The sequence below is a fragment of the Orcinus orca genome, chromosome X (genome assembly GCF_937001465.1).
Source record: "Orcinus orca chromosome X, mOrcOrc1.1, whole genome shotgun sequence".
Taxonomy (NCBI): Eukaryota; Metazoa; Chordata; class Mammalia; order Artiodactyla; family Delphinidae; genus Orcinus; species Orcinus orca.
In genome coordinates, this window is record NC_064580.1 from 107,786,228 (window position 1) to 107,802,072 (window position 15,845).

General features: G+C 40.3%; 1 protein-coding gene across 1 annotated transcript in view; it reads right to left on the reverse strand.

The window, feature by feature from the left end:
* The window catches only part of LOC101276968 (teneurin-1), a 350,419-nt gene that overhangs the window by 108,376 nt on the left and 226,198 nt on the right, over positions 1 to 15,845 (reverse strand). Inside the window, exons 19-20 of the mRNA XM_049704537.1 lie at positions 12,626 to 12,875; positions 4,473 to 4,493 (exon numbers count right to left, since the gene is read on the reverse strand). Of these exons, the coding sequence (XP_049560494.1) occupies positions 4,473 to 4,493; positions 12,626 to 12,875 (271 nt within the window). The remainder of the gene's footprint in view (positions 1 to 4,472; positions 4,494 to 12,625; positions 12,876 to 15,845) is intronic.

Genomic DNA, 15,845 nt, shown 5'->3' on the forward strand with positions numbered 1-15,845 from the left:
GGATTTTGGTATTCCTGAAACTCTTCAGTTCCATATTTTACATAGGATCTTGTGTTATTTTTATCTGCATACATGGCTGAGCTCATTCATTAGTTTTGACTATTCCTAATATCATTTTTCCAATAGCTGCAGGAACTTTGGTTTGGGGGACATTTTGCTTGAACTTAAGGTTCCTGTACTGCTGATATCATCCAAGCTCCCAACATGGAAGTCTAACCCTTACTCTCCCCTTTTCTCTCCACATTGTGCCTAATTGTGCCTGAAAACAAGCTTTCAGAAGCTTTGTCCCTCCTGCCATCACATTAGTTCTAACTCTTATCATCTGTGGCCTGGAATATTTTCTATAGTCCTGCCCATAGGAGGTGTTTTTGAAATCTTAAATCCATTTTTCCCCCATACTGACTCCAGGGTTATTCTGATCATTTGGTTCCCATCTTTAAAAACTGCACAAACTTTTAAATGTTCCTTAGTGTGGTGCACATTCCTTTCTTCACTTAGTAATTAATTCTCTTTAACCTTTTAAGGCTTTACTCAGGCATCATCTTCTGAAGAAAGCCTTCCGGAAATGTCTAGGCTCGGTTATTTGCACTATGCTTACCTCTATTCTCGGGGATCACACATCATATTACTTTTTTAAAAATGTATTGGTATGCCCCAGTAAACCATGAGAGCTTGGAGGAGAGTAATCTTGTCTTATCTCTAACGTGCTCACTGCACAGCACTCTGCCTCACACCCAATGGTCTAAGCCAGAAACCAGAAGCCATTCTTTACTGCTCCTTCTTTCCGCCATTCCCCATATCCAGTAAAACATCATTAAAAAAAAATTCTACCTCCTAAACTCTTTTCCAATCTGCCCACTTCTCTTTATCTCCACCGTCATTAGTCCTGACATCTCTCAGCTGCACTCCTTGCTTGGTAATACCATTTCTGTATTGTGGATTTATTCAAGTCATTCAGAAGTATTTACTAAGTGCAAACAATGTGCCAAGGAACTGTGCTATGGTCTGGAGACCTACCTGTGTGCCCAATACAGCCCCTTGCTGCATGGAACTCACAGTCTAGTGGGGGAGTCAGATCAGTAAATAGGCTATGACTGTCATAAATCCAAGTGTTAGAACAGAAGTAGAAAGCGAGAGAAATGAGCAGATAGGAGGGACACGTGACCTAGCAGCAGCTATCACATTGTATTAGCATTATTGTTGTAAATTATGAAGTCCATACTTTACTCATATTTCCTTAGTTTTTAATTAATATCCTTTTTCTGTTTCAGGATTCCACCTAGGATACCAAGTTATATTTAGTCTTCGTCTCCTTAGGCTCCCCTGGGCTGTGACAGTTTCTCAGACTTCCCTTGTTTTTGATGACCCTGATAGTTTTAAGGAGTACAGGTCAGATATTGTGTAGGATGCCCCCACGGCAACGTAGTCTGATTTTTCTTTTTTCTCATAGTTAGACAGCGACTACAGGTTTTGGGGAGGAAGACCACAAGGGTAAAGTGCCATTCTCATCAAATCAAATCAAGGGTAGTAATATCAACATGACTTACTGTTGATGTTGACCTCGATCGCCTGGCTGAGGTAGTGTTTGTCAAGTTTCTCCTCTGCAAATTTACTTTCTCTCTTACTTTCCACATTGTATTCTTTGGAAGGAAGTCATTCTGCCAAGGCAACACTTAAGGAGTAGGGAGTTATACTCCACCTCCTTGAGGGTCGAGTAGCTACATAAATTATTTGGAGTTCTTCTGCATGAGAACCTTATCTTTTCTCCTCCATTTATTTATGAACTCAACCATTTATTTATATCAGTATGGACTCATGGATATTTGCTTTATACTTTGCATTAAACTCCAATGTGACTTTATTTTGTTGCTCAAATTGTTCCAGCTTTAGCCATTGGGAGCTCTTTCTGTGGGCTTATGTGCCCCTCATAAACCCCCATCAATGTCGGTGCGTTTCGGGTTTTTTTGAGCACTTCCTTACTTTCTGGAAGTACAAGATGTTGCAGGCTCATCTTGTATAATCCCTGCTCCAGGACTGGAACGAATCATTTCTCCAAGGACCCCTGGTTCCTTTCATTGAAGAATGGTATTAGAAACTGAGATCTGAGTGCTGGGTGTAAGCACTATTTTTTCCACATCTCTCTCTCTCCAGATACACTGTGAACTCTTTGCAGGCAAGAACATTATTCCGCTCTCTACCTCAGTGCCAACAGAGGGTCTGACAGGGTTGATGTTCAGGAAGTGCTAAACTAAACTGCAGGACATGAAACTAACTAAGACATAGAGGAGTTCGGGCCTTGGCTACTTAGCCAAGCAAAATGGAGGGGAGAAGGTCATTAGAATAATTAAGATACTCTTAAGGACTGGCATGTTCCTGATTGTATTTGTAATTGCATTTGCCCTCTAAGCATATTTATATTAATGATAGTAAGGCTGGCAAATACTGATTTGAGACCCAGTTTACGGTTTTAATTGGAAAAAAATCAAATCCAATCGGAATACTTGATTTTTTTCTACTTACCTTCATCAAATAAGAGAATCCGGTAGATTCCAGGGACATCTTCAACCCTGGAACCACCATGACAGCTGCTGTAAATAAACTGTAAAGGGTCCCAACAGATTCCAGAATTGATTTGGCAGTCATATCAGACAAAGCATCTCTGTAGCAAAGACTGCTTAAATAGGGGTTTGAGTAAAAGTTTTGACATATTTACTTGCACTTTTTGCCTTCAGAATAAAATTTTTCCAGTGCCCTTCGATCTTTCTAGAATACAGAAGGGGTCACAACCCTTCCCTGAAATAACCTTCAATACTTTGGTAGCCAGTCTGTGGAAGTTTCAACTGAGCCAGATCAATCATGTTTTGTTTAGGAGAAGTCCATAGGCTATTTTTCCAAGAGAAATGTTACTTGCACAAAAGCACTTTGGAATGCATTCCATTCATTTACTATCGAATATCCCCTATGTGCCTGTGAGGGAAGTTGGAATTATCATTCTTCTCAAACCTCAGCTGGGGAAACCCAGACACATAGAAGGCTCGCCCAAGGTCACCAACAAGCCTGTGCTTGGACTAATATTAGATTAGATCATATGTGACTGTGTATGCAAAATAAATACCTACAAGAATAGTCTTGTTCTGAAAGTGGCAAAAAAACAAAAAAATCAACGTTACTGTCTTCTTCTAACTATGTTGCTCAGCGAGGCTGTTCTCAAACTTTGCACACTGGCCTTTAGAAAATAGAACAGCCCAACGCACCAAATTCAAATCTGATGGTTATTTTCTTGACAGCCAACAGTCAGGAAGGTCTCCAATATTGAGATGTAATTTCTTGCCATTTCATGCCATTTCCCAAGTGCACGTCAGCTCTTTTGAGATTGTTTCTTTCTACTTTGTGGAAACATGCCAAACCTGAGAAAGAAAAACCACTGGACTACATTCCAATTTGTTCTAATCCCTTGTGTCTAAACGCGTATTGCAATTTGAGATACGTGAAGATTTCTCTTACAACTTCAGTGTTGTTACACTTATTGTCACCTTCTGGTTCGTTTTATATTCAAGCAATGCCCTTCAACTTAGCAAAGATCCCTTCATTCATGCTAGTTAAAATCACACAGATTGTTAAATGGGCAATTAATGCTTATAATTAATACTGGGCAACATTTTCCCAGAAAGCAATTTGATAACCAATTTAATTTGCTTAAGGAATCAGTTATGCCAAAGTAGCAAGGCTGATCTTGTGCACTGGTATTTAGGAAGTGGCATCTCCCAAACAAAATCCAAATTACAAACCCTACCAGCGCCATTTTGATGACAATTGGCATTTGAAAGTGAACAAATTCAATTTTCTCCTTTGCAATTTCAGGTAATTTAGAACAGTTTTGACAAGTGTAATGCATAAACAAATTGAATACAAATACTCATTATGACTAATTTCAGACTTATGTGCCCTTGTCAGTAAATGGTCAGTTTAAAGTTTATTATTTTTTTTGTGAGATAAAATAGAAACCATGAGGTCACATAAGAGGAAAATGGAAAAATCTTATTCAAGAAGGTCATCATGGGCACTCTCTCTTAATACACACGTCAACTACATTCCTGGAAGCAGGAAGATTGCTGTGCTACCTCTCTCTCTACCTGCAACTTGAAAACATCGAATCTATTTGAACTTACAGACTCACTTGTGATATCACCTAAGGAAAACATAAGCCTGAAAGTTTTGCTTTCCCATGAAGTACTGAACGGCCAGCTTTCACTTATCTTGTTTTCTTTTTGGTATATTTTGATCCTCCAGCAAATTCCCACTTAGTGGAGCTCTCTCCTTTTGGAAGACACTTACCTGAGTTCTAACTTCCAAGTTCATGTTCACATTATGCCTTTAACCTTACTTAAGAAGTTTCCCTGTTAGCGCATTATTAGGAGGTGGCGTCTTAGGCAAGAAGGGGCATTAGGTAGCCACCCATGTGATTTGCTTACCTATGTCTGGTATCTCTGTTTCTAGGGTGCACAAGGTATCCACGAGTGGCAAGTAAAAGCAAACAGAGAGTCATCAGTGTCATTCAACAAGCCAAACCTAACCAGACACACCCATTCAATTCCTAACTCAGCTTGTGGCTATTAGAGGGACTCCACAGGGATCACTTAGATGTGCAAGCCAATCCCTCCAGATGTGGACCCAATCCCTCCAGGCTGCTCCTCCTAAAATGGTGTCAAGGTGACTGAATATCCTGCTTGGTGGCTGGGCAAAGCTCTAAGGCAGTTTTTTCAAAAAGTTCACTCGGGACCGTTTTCATTGGAATCGGTTGGGTTCTTGCCACATACGCAGTTTCCTGGGGCTCTCCCCAGTCATATGAATCAGGACCTTGAAGTGGGAGTGGAATTCCCAGGAATTCCATTTTGAACGAACTCAGGTGGTGATTCTGATGCAGAATAAGGTTTAAGAACCACTAGGCTAGGTTTTGAAGAAGCAGCCACTGCAAAGGGTCTGACTGTTCTAGGCTCTATTTTGTTTTTCTGTTTTTTTGAATTTTATTTTATTTATTTTTTAATACAGCAGGTTCTTATTAGTTATTTTGAAAGCCACTTTATCAAAATGCAAACTCTTTCATTATCAAGTCTTGCGTGCAACAGACATCCCAAACCCAACTTTAAGCCACTTATATGATTGCAGAGATAAGATAGGGACATGTCTTGTGAACATTAGCACATTATTTAGCAATATTAAACAATTTAACAAATTGAAAGTATAAAAGTTTTCTCTTCGACCATGACAGAATGTCCCTGGCATCAAAACTGCTGCCTCAAAATAGCTTCAATAAAACACCATTTACATCAAACTCCTAGGGCCTTGTGTTGTCCAGTTATCCATGCACCAAGGGGGCAACCGGGGTGGGCAAAACAGAACTATGTCAGAAGCAGCAGAACGCTTTGGGGAGCCCCTGATCTGTAAGCCTCTTGGCACAGGGCACTGCCTAGGCTATTTCACTCTGAGACCTGGTATGGGTCGTCTCACCCCGGGAGCACAGTCTGTGGACAGGCCTGACTTTGGGTCAAATCTACCCAGAATTAAAAGGCTATAATCATCTGTGAAATATAGTCATTTAAATTTTAAAATCCTTTTAAACCTGGCCCTTATGTCATTTTGAAAAATATGAAGATAACAAATCTTTTTATCTAAACTAGAAAATGTTCTTATTCTTTGGAACATCAGGAAAGAAGAAAAGATACAAAATGATTTCTTTTGAAGCCATCTGCAACTACTGATTCAAGTCTTTTTAAAGAGAATCTTTCTGGGATTTTACTAGTTGGGTTATGGTGAGGACCCACTGACTTTTCTGTTTCATGGGGCCACCTCAAAAGGGTGGGTATCCCCTGGGTTGACACAAAAGATCAAAAGGTAAGGGTGGGGAGATGTGATTAGAAATCTGGCCCCAGACATTTGAACCTCTTTGAGTTTTTTTGTCTTCAGACACTTGCTTGTTTTCATGGTCTCTAAATTACAGGCTGAGTGTGCTTGAGGCTGGCTCTAATCACCATTACAGGGTTGATCTTCCTGAAGGAAGCTGAGTTGTAAAAATACTAAAAGGATCTCATTAAAGCATGGTTTCGTCTACCACAGAGTCTCATGGTACAGAACCATTTGTGTGGCTACAAAGGGTTCTGAAATTCTTAGGTGATGGCAAGGTGTGGGGAGGGGGATGGTCTGAGTTTCTTGCAGCTTCTTCTGATCCTGCCAATAATGTCACTGTGAATTTGGAAAGATGTCCCATATTATGCAGAACAGCTTCTCTCGTTAGCATCTCAGAGGGAGGAAGTGAAAATGACGGAATTTATTTCCAGTGTGTGACCTTGTTCTGTCCCAGAATTACTTTAACTGTTAAAGATTTAGGATTGAGCTACCACCAAAGTCGGTCTGCTGTCTAGCTGGCAATGGACCGCATGCTGAGGTGTCAGCGTGTGAGCGCTTCACAACTGCCTGGGCCCATCAGCGGGCATCACCACCTGGCAACTGACTGACTTGAAGCTTGCGGTGAGTTCGGAGAAAGGAGTGGAATGGCAAATCTTTTTAGAGCAAGAAATGCTCCTGATGGTAGGACCTTTAAGTAGATCTTTGATTTTGTTCAGGACCTACATGATTAAAAGGGTTGTCTATTCTTTTTTAATTAAAAACTTTTTATTGAGATATAATTCACAAACCATAAAATTCACGCTTCTAAAAAGTGCAATTCAGCAGTTTCCAGTACATTCATAGAGTTGTGCAACCATCACTATCACTGAATTCCAGAACATTTTCATCATCCCATGAGGAAACCCCGTGTCCATCAGCAGTCGTTCCCCATTTCCCCGGCTCCCCCAGCCCCAGGCAGCCATTAATCTGCTTTCTGCCTCTATGGATTTGCTTATTCTGGACATTTCGTATGAACAGAATCATATAATACGTATCCTTTTGTGTCTGGTTTCTTTCACTTAGCATCATTTCTGACCTATTCTTTATATATCCAATGAGGTGGGGGATGGAGAAAAAAGGGACATGCCAACTTCGGAGCTGCTGTCTCGTGACCAGTCGTCATGAGAGTTTGCCTGGCCTGCTCTGTGTTGGTTGCAGCACTTCGCTTGTTCTTCATGCTGTTTTCAGCTTCTTCCCTCATACGTAGCCAGAAATATCTGAAGTCAAAGAACGAACTTCCCTGCCTGCTCATCGTCCCATGGTAGTCTTCCTTTGAAGACCGAGTTCCCACTCCTGCCACTCGTTGACTTCTTAGATCTTCCAACTTCAGCAAACCCTCATCTAAGACTGTCCTCATTCTCTGGCTCTGTCCCTTGGCCTTATCTCAACTTACCTGTCTTGTGTTTAGGGTCCTGTTTTCAGCTAGCAGTTCGTTTGAAAAGCAGTCTCACAAACGAATCCATGCCCAGGGATTAATGATTTTAGCTTGATGGGTCATTCTAACACAGGTTCCTGTGTTGGGGACTCTTGGAGAGGCAATGTCTCAACTCAGAGGAACACATTTCTTAGAGTGGAAATTGGGGCACTGTGGAAGGCCAGCGAAGATGTTTTGGGGTGACGTAAAGGGAGCCTTTGAGTGTCAATGTTAATACATGAGATTACACTGGGAAGGTAACCACCTATTTCATCTACGTGTAGTTTGTTTCTGTCTTTGTAGCTCCAGCGCTGCTGACAAGAGGAAGGTTCTTGGTCATTTCTCAGGTATTTTCAGAGCCCTCACAGTCCACATTCCATATGCCCCTCAGCATGCTAACTGCCCCTAAATGGGTGCTATTCCAGTTCTACTCAATACCTAGTCAATGACAGGAGTTGAGTCCTGAGAACAATGTAGGAAATATTCACCAGTCACTGTAAAAGAAACAGTAACATCTCAAGAGAAATTTTCATGTCACATTGACATTTGTCAAGTCCAAATTACTCAAGGTACCAAGAAGCATCTGCCAGGCTCTTACTGTTTTTTCTTTCTTTCATTTTTAATGAAAGGACAAAATAAATATCTGGAGAATAACAGCATCTTGAAGAATAACAGCATGAGGTTTTTATAAAGAATAAGTCATTTCCAGTTATGCTTAATAAGTTTTCTAATAGATTCATGAAATTAGAGGATGAGAGGGGAGCAAGAGGATATTCATACTTAAATTCTTGCAAAGCACTTGACATGGTGTCGCCTGTTTTTACTTATATAACTATCCATGTAAGTTTTAGAAAACTGAAAAATGACCCTGAGGCCATAATCAAAGGAAGAGGAAACAGAGCCATTAATTGATGAGAAATAGTTGAAGGACTTGGGGATGTACAGAATGAAGAAGAGAAAGCTCAGGAACCTATGGTAATCTGTCTTTACACTTGTGAAAGTTTCTCAGGTAAACGAGGGAAGTGGCTTCTGTGCTTCAGATGTTAACATTTGCCACTACTGAGTGGATGTTTCATGAAGACAATATAAGGAAGAATTTTCAACAGAGCATTCCAAAGATGCAGTGGACTGTCTAGAGAGATACGTAAGTTTTCTGTTATTGAAAAGGATCAAACAAAGTAGAGATGATCAACCGTCAGGGATGCAGTGGGCACTACGTTGTACCAGATACCTCCATGGACTCTTTCTATCGCTAAGCTCACAAATCTGTGATATCACTTTTGCGTTACTGAAATATGTGTGTGTGTTTAAAATTTTAACACGAGAAGCAAGTCACGAGGGATACCTAGGCCTAAACTATCTCATATGGAAATAAATCTATCTTAAAAAAAAATCTTCACAGAATGTATTTTTGAGACTCCCTCGGGTTTAATCGCATGATCTTATAAGCTTCCCTTCTTTATTATTTTATCTCAATTTCTCACTGGAAGGAAGCACTAAGATGTATATGTGCAGATGACATCTGCAGTAAACAGGCAAAGGGATACTATATACTTAAATAACAAGAAATAATATTGTTGTTCTTGGCATGCCGCTAATAATAATCACATAACTGACTTTTCCTTACCCTCCCCATTCAGCCAATGGGGGATCAGCTTGAGGAAATAAATGATCATCCAACAATGAAAATGAAATTATTTTTGAGGTCAGATGAAAGAAACTCAATTGGGGACAGTTTGGATCGGTAGAGCTGAGAGGAAAAATCTATAGTCTTCTAATCTTTGAAATGTCAAGGGGCATCTGGAATTGTTCAATGTGGCCCAAAATGGAACAAGAGGATGAAAGAGAAGGAAATCTAGAAGGGCAACCAGTAGGAGCAAGCTTTATGTCCTCTCAAAATGTCATCAAACTCTGGGCTGAGAAGTACACATCTGTGGATCTTAAAACAAGTTAAACCGTATAAGACATGTAAGAGGATGCTCAAATATTAACGTGAAGCCAATTTTATAGATAGAAAAGTAGAAAACAGAGTAGTTAAGTTATATAACGAATAACCTGACAGAGAGTGAAGATCTAGAATGTTCTGTATCCCTTTCTGTAACAACTTGTTGACGATATTGCTCTTTCATTCACAGCTTTAAATGCAACTAATAACATAATGACTATATATAGTCTGTGTTTCCAAGGAAACAGATGACTCAACCAAATAAAATGACTAATATGCACTGGAGGGGGGGTAATTAAATTAACTGATTTTAACATCAACCAAAAACTGGTACAAAATGAAGTTTCTGTCTATCTACAGTAGAATTCAATGAACATTATGGTTGTTAAGCTAGCAAAGCCCCTTATATCAACTTATTTCTCCCCAGGAAGTTTAAGCCTGGAAAAGTTACAAAGCAAATATAAAAATTCACCAATTGTATGTGAAAGATGCAACGTGTACAGTATAGGCTACCAATCAGGATAGATACTTTTTTTAAAAAAGTGAATCTAATAAGAGCTATATTAGTTTCTGAGTAAACATGACAGATAATGTTTGCTGTTACAGACTGGGTGGATGGTATTGACTGCAGTCAAATAGGGAGTTACCTGTTAATTAGGTCAAAATGATCATATATATATATATTCAATCAGCTTATTCCTCCGATGGCCAGTCAGAGGAGTGTCGGAGTAGAGAAGGAAGAACTATTGTTTTCTTCTTGAACCTAATGCAGGGAATCTTAACCATGAGTCTATGAAAGGGCTTCATCCACAGGAGGGGGGAATGTGGGGAGAGGGAAAATATGTGACCCCTGAATTTTTTGTGAATGTTTTTTTCTGGGGAGAAGGCACATAACATACAATAGATTCTCAAAAAAATCTGAGAATTTTACAAAAGAATGTTAGGGGGCTTCCCTGGTGGCGCAGTGGTTGAGAGTCGCCCTGCCGATGCAGGGGACACGGGTTCGTGCCCCGGTCCGGGAAGATCCCACATGCCGCGGAGTGGCTGGGCCCGTGAGCCATGGCCGCTGAGCCTGTGCGTCTGGAGCCTGTGCTCCGCAACGGGAGAGGCCACAACAGTGAGAGGCCCGCGTACAGAAAAAAAGAATGTTAGGAAGAATTGCTCTACAGGAAGTCAGCTCAGAAGAGTCAGCTAGGGAGACTCAGGCTAAGTGAGAGCCTGGGTGTATGAGCTCATGGTGTGCACTCGCCTATGCATTTGAAGAGCTGTGACAGTGAGAGAGAGCAGTGTTTTGGAGTAAGAAGGAATAGAGGGATTGGAAAATACTTCACGCCATCAGAAATGAATTTTCCTTTATACTGAGAAAATCACTGCAATTAGGGTCCAAGTTATTCTACTTTAGTCTTCAAATGACTTTGTGTTGAAGGTCATAAGGTACTTTGGACTAAATTTCAAATTTGTGAACTGTTAAGGATCCTTGACGAGGGAGAATCTCCTTGATGAATGACAATTGCTCCACCTTAGGTAAATTTGCATTTAAATTACAACGGAAGCTCTATAGGGGCTAGCTATATAGGTTTTATAGGGTTGGCTATATAGGGTCAGCAAGACAAGGTCTCTGTCTACCCGATGGCCAAGATCTGCATGCCTGGAAATATTCAGATGGTGAATGAATTGTTCAGTGCTCCACCCATGTTCGGCATCAGGTGGACAGAACTTCCCTAGGATTTTGAAAACAACATAGAATGTTGTATAAAACATTTGCAAATCCAGGCATACAGCCATCTTGGCCTTCCTTATTGACTTTCCAGTAAGTAGGTACCCAAAGGGATATAGTGCTTGTAATGACAAATCCTGGTGAGGTATGACGTCCCGAGGTACATGAACATTTGATTAGGGCAGGGTGCTATGAATTAGTACCTCTCTAGACTCTGTAGATGTGCTTTATCTTTATAAAATCTTAATTTTACAATCTATTTTTTTATCAGTCAAGGGATTTAACAGCTTTGTTCTCTATGACAGCGTTTGCAATTATAATTAAGAAATGTATTAAAACTGGAGTGAATTAATGTGAAAAATGGATGGGGGCTTGGGACTAGAAGATTTCCCCAGCTAGCTATGAAAGACTAACTCAGTCTGAGAAACGGGAGGTAGATTCCAAAGCAAAGCACGAGAATCTGAAAAATTTCGAGGACTGTCCTTATGTATTCAAATTTCCACGTTTGTGTCAACATGAGTATTAAATGAAAATGACCCAAGATTTTGCATGTGCTTTCACTGGTCTTGACTGTGCTTCCATACATACAAGTTGTTCCATCATTGTCTCTATTCTCCCAGTCACTACTTTTCAGGTCAATGAGGTGATGAATGAGGCAAGAACTGTTTTGTGGAATAGTTTATAGAGTGGCGCCAAAGTCTTCTGGAACATAGGGAAATTTTCAGCCTAATGCCCTGAAGGCATGTGTCAGGGATAAAGCTGTGATAACCAATGAGAAGAAAGGCTCTACCAGTTTACCCAGGGAAAGGGAAACAGGTCTGTTTATCTCTACTGGGATGAGAGAGGATGTTTTCCTTTTCTAGGACTCCAGGGGACATATATTTGGTCTTATATCCTTTGAAAGGGAGAAATAAAGCTGATTAAGCCATGGTCTATTTACTTGCTATCTTTGTGTAACTTCAAAATATGAAATACCAAAAGGTATGAATTCCTTTCAAAAGGTGCCAAAATACTTTGTACTCTCAAGAAAATTCCTAAAACAGAGGAAGAAAGCCTAAAGATGAATGCTTTAATCATTTTTTCCAATGGATTAGAGCTTTTAAGGATAAAAAAGTAATCCTTCCTCAAAATGTCACACAAACACAGACGGCAATTTTCCTTTTGATGAACTGATCACTTCAAAAGACTGGACCTGGAGAACTTAGAAAATTTAGCCTTTTGGATTTGACAACACCTCTACCTGCTAGAATGAATACTAGATATTTCTGATGAGTCTTCATAGTGGCCAGAGCACGGGTTGAGTGACTTACCTGAGCACTCAGAAGTACTGAGATCCACGTCAGTGACAGGAATGCACCCAGGGAAGGCCACACATACAGCGATGTCAACACTTCCTGGTTCTCCAAAGCAGTGCTCAAAGGTTTCTTCAAGTACGAGTAGCCATGGTGACCTATGTCTGTGCCCCTATTCCTGCATCTTAGCTCGGTACTACAATATGGGCAACTGCATTTTCTGCTCCTTCTGGCAATGCCTTGCCTCTTCCTGTTTTCTCATTCTTGCTTTTTCCTTATCCACTAAGCAAACACAGAGATTAGAGGAGACTTACCTTAATTCCAAAATACTAACGGAGTTTCCCGAGGGAAATATTCGCCTTACAAAATTGAAGTCACCAACATACACACTACCATCAGGGCCAGAAGCTAAGGCAACGGGAGCAAAGAGTTTGTTGTTGTGGGCGAGGCCATTGCAGTTGGTGCAGGCAACACTCCGTTGGTGTCCATTACCCATTATGGTTGATATGACTGGAGGCTGCTGGGAAATGAACATATTTTCTCCATTCCCTTTGTGTATGATTCCTAGATCCAAGGGAAAAAAAAAAAGAATTAAAAAAATTACCACACAGTATTCTCAGTGATATTTTAATTTCTCATTGTTCAAAGCAGGAAGGAGCGTTGGCCTGCTATAAAAGAACTTGAGAGTGAAGCGCATTGCCCCAGGTTTTAGTTAACTGCACAGCTACAACAAATGGCAGCATAACACTTTGCCTCAGTTTGCCCATCTGTGAAATGGAGTAATATACCCAGTCCTTTTAATGTTGATTCTAAATGCCTCAATGGAGCATTTCATGACTAACTTTTAATGATCTCCTGTTCACTTTGGGCTCTGTGAATCATCCATGGCTGATTTTTCATCTCTGGCTGGCTTTCTTCTGATGCCTGGCGCACACCTGTCTGACTTCAAACCACCCGCACTATGCAACGGCTTCGTGAAAAGGGAGTATCAGTCAATTTAATATTAACCTTAGCAAAACACAATCAGGAAGGTAATCTACTTCTGTGAAAAGAAAAGAAATCATATTGCTAGAATGCACTTCAAAGATATAAGAAAAGGACTTGAATTTTCCACTCTTTTGGACCATATCTCACTATCATCAGTGCAGGAAATAGAGATACTGACTTATGAGAATGCTGGAAAATACTCTGCAGTCATTTTCTTTGGGCAATCTCATCCATTCCCACGGCTTTAACTCCCATCTCTCTATGCTGAAACTTTCTCCTGTCTAGTCTAGAGTTTTCACCTGACATGCAATTTCCTAGTAGATCTCTTTACTTGGATGCCTCACAGGTACCTCAAACTCAACAAATTGAACACTGAACTCGTTATTTTTATTTTATTTTATTTTTCTGCACTCCCCTACCAAACCCTCCTCCTCCTTCTGTGTTCCCCACTGATCTTCCGAGGTATCACTAGGCGTGTATTTACCCAAGTTGGGAATGTGGGCACCACTGTGGCTCTTCTTTTCCTCACTCTCTAAACCTAATTAATTACTAAACCCCCATTGAGTCTATCTCCTAAAATATGTTGAACCAGTTTCATGGTCTCCGTTTCTACCACGACTGCTTTCGTTCAGTTTGTCTTAAATTCTGGGTCTCCTGGTCTCCATGCATACCCATCTCCAAACCACTGTCCACACTCCTGCCATAGAGATTATGTCAATCTGTGGCTGAAAACCTTTTAATAGTTCCATACCCTCTGTGGAGTAAGGGGTCCATTCCTTATTATTAAGAATACAAAGCCCTTCATGATTTGGCGCTTGCCTCTTTCTTCAGCCTTCTGTCTCATCGCCCTCTCATGTGTATCCCGAGCTTCAGCTACAGCAAACTATTTACAAGTATTTTCACATGCTTCCATTCCTCTCTGCTTTTTAAAAAAAATTATTTATTTATTTATGGCTGTGTCAGGTCTTTGTTGTGGCACGTGGGCTTCTCTCTAGTTGCCGTGCAGCATGTGGGATCTTAGATCCTCGACCAGGGATCGATCCCACGTCCCCTGCACTGGAAGGTAGATTCTTAACTGCTGGACCACCAGGGAAGTCCTTCCTCTCTGCTTTTGTACTTCGCTAGTCCCTCTATCCTGAATGCCTTCCTCATCTTGTTTGTTTGGGAAATTCTTACCTATCCTCCAAAGCTCAGCTCAGTTCTTCCCCAATGCTCTATCCAGCCAGAATTAGTTACTTCCTCCTCTGTATGTGCAGTTTTCCATAGCTCTGTTATAACACTTGACACATGTATGATACGGTTTTCAGTACTTCTCTATCTTCCCCATTAGAACATGAGCTCCTTGAAGGCGCACCCTCTGTCTTACTCCTTCCTGCGTTTCAGCGCCCATCCCTGTGGCCAAGTTGTTATAAGTGCTCAGTAAATGTTGAAAATAAGCTTTGAGTCTCTTATAGTTTCCTTGTCCAAATTCCAATGATTTTGAAAACCTGCTGAGCCTGGGCAGAAAACCCAAGGAACAAGTACTGCTGTGCTAAATAGCTCAAGTCTGCCCAGAATGAGCCAGGACAGGTATAAAAAAAAAAAAAAAAAAAGCCATGTGGTGAGAAGGCATGCCAATGTGTCCGGCTGAAGTAACTGACAGCAAATGAATGAATGCAGTTATCCTGTCCAGTCTTATTTTTTCTCCCATGACCCCTGCTATCTATCTCCTCGGACTACCTGTTACTCTCCCTAAACATTTCCTGAAATGTCTCCCTCGGTTTTCTTCCAACTTTTAGTCCCACAGTCCTACAATAGAAACTACTGATCACTCTGAAATAGGAACGTTCCTGGCAAAAATAGACAAGAGGGTAAAACACGCACAAAACCATGGCACCAAATATGAACCTAGAAGGGGCCTTCCAGGAAACAGAAATCCCATACTCATATAGCCTTTGCATTTCAAATCTAAAGTAATTTTACTTTCCCTCACAAGGTGATTTCTGGCTATTTTTTCAACATATGATCTGCAGGACCAGCTATGAGCTTATGCCCCAACAAATTGGTCTGTCATTGTAGAACCATGAGATAGATATCTTGAGGCTCACTACTTTCTTATTTATTTTATTAATAACTTTATTAGGCAGTAAAGAAATTTCTTAAGATTTGGAGTAGTTAATTAAGTTAGATTAATAGGATGGAATTTCATTTCTCAAAAAACACTTAATTGCAATGTGATCAATACTGCAATTTAAATGAATTGGGAGAAAGTGAATGAGAACTGGCATGACGGTTGCACAACATCATTGAAAAGAAATCTCCTGATGATCACTCACTGAATATCCTACCAATGAGACCATGATATGTTCTTTAATAAATGAGAAAACCAACTGTTTAGCATGTCAGTATTTCAGCAATGCACTACAGGGTATATCATTCAAAAATATTTCCAAGTATGGGCTTGGAAATAGCAGACTTGCTATTAACATCTATTTTCACAGATAGATCTCCATTTTTTTTATATTAATATAATGGTATAGTTAACAATTACCTTCAAAATGACATGTT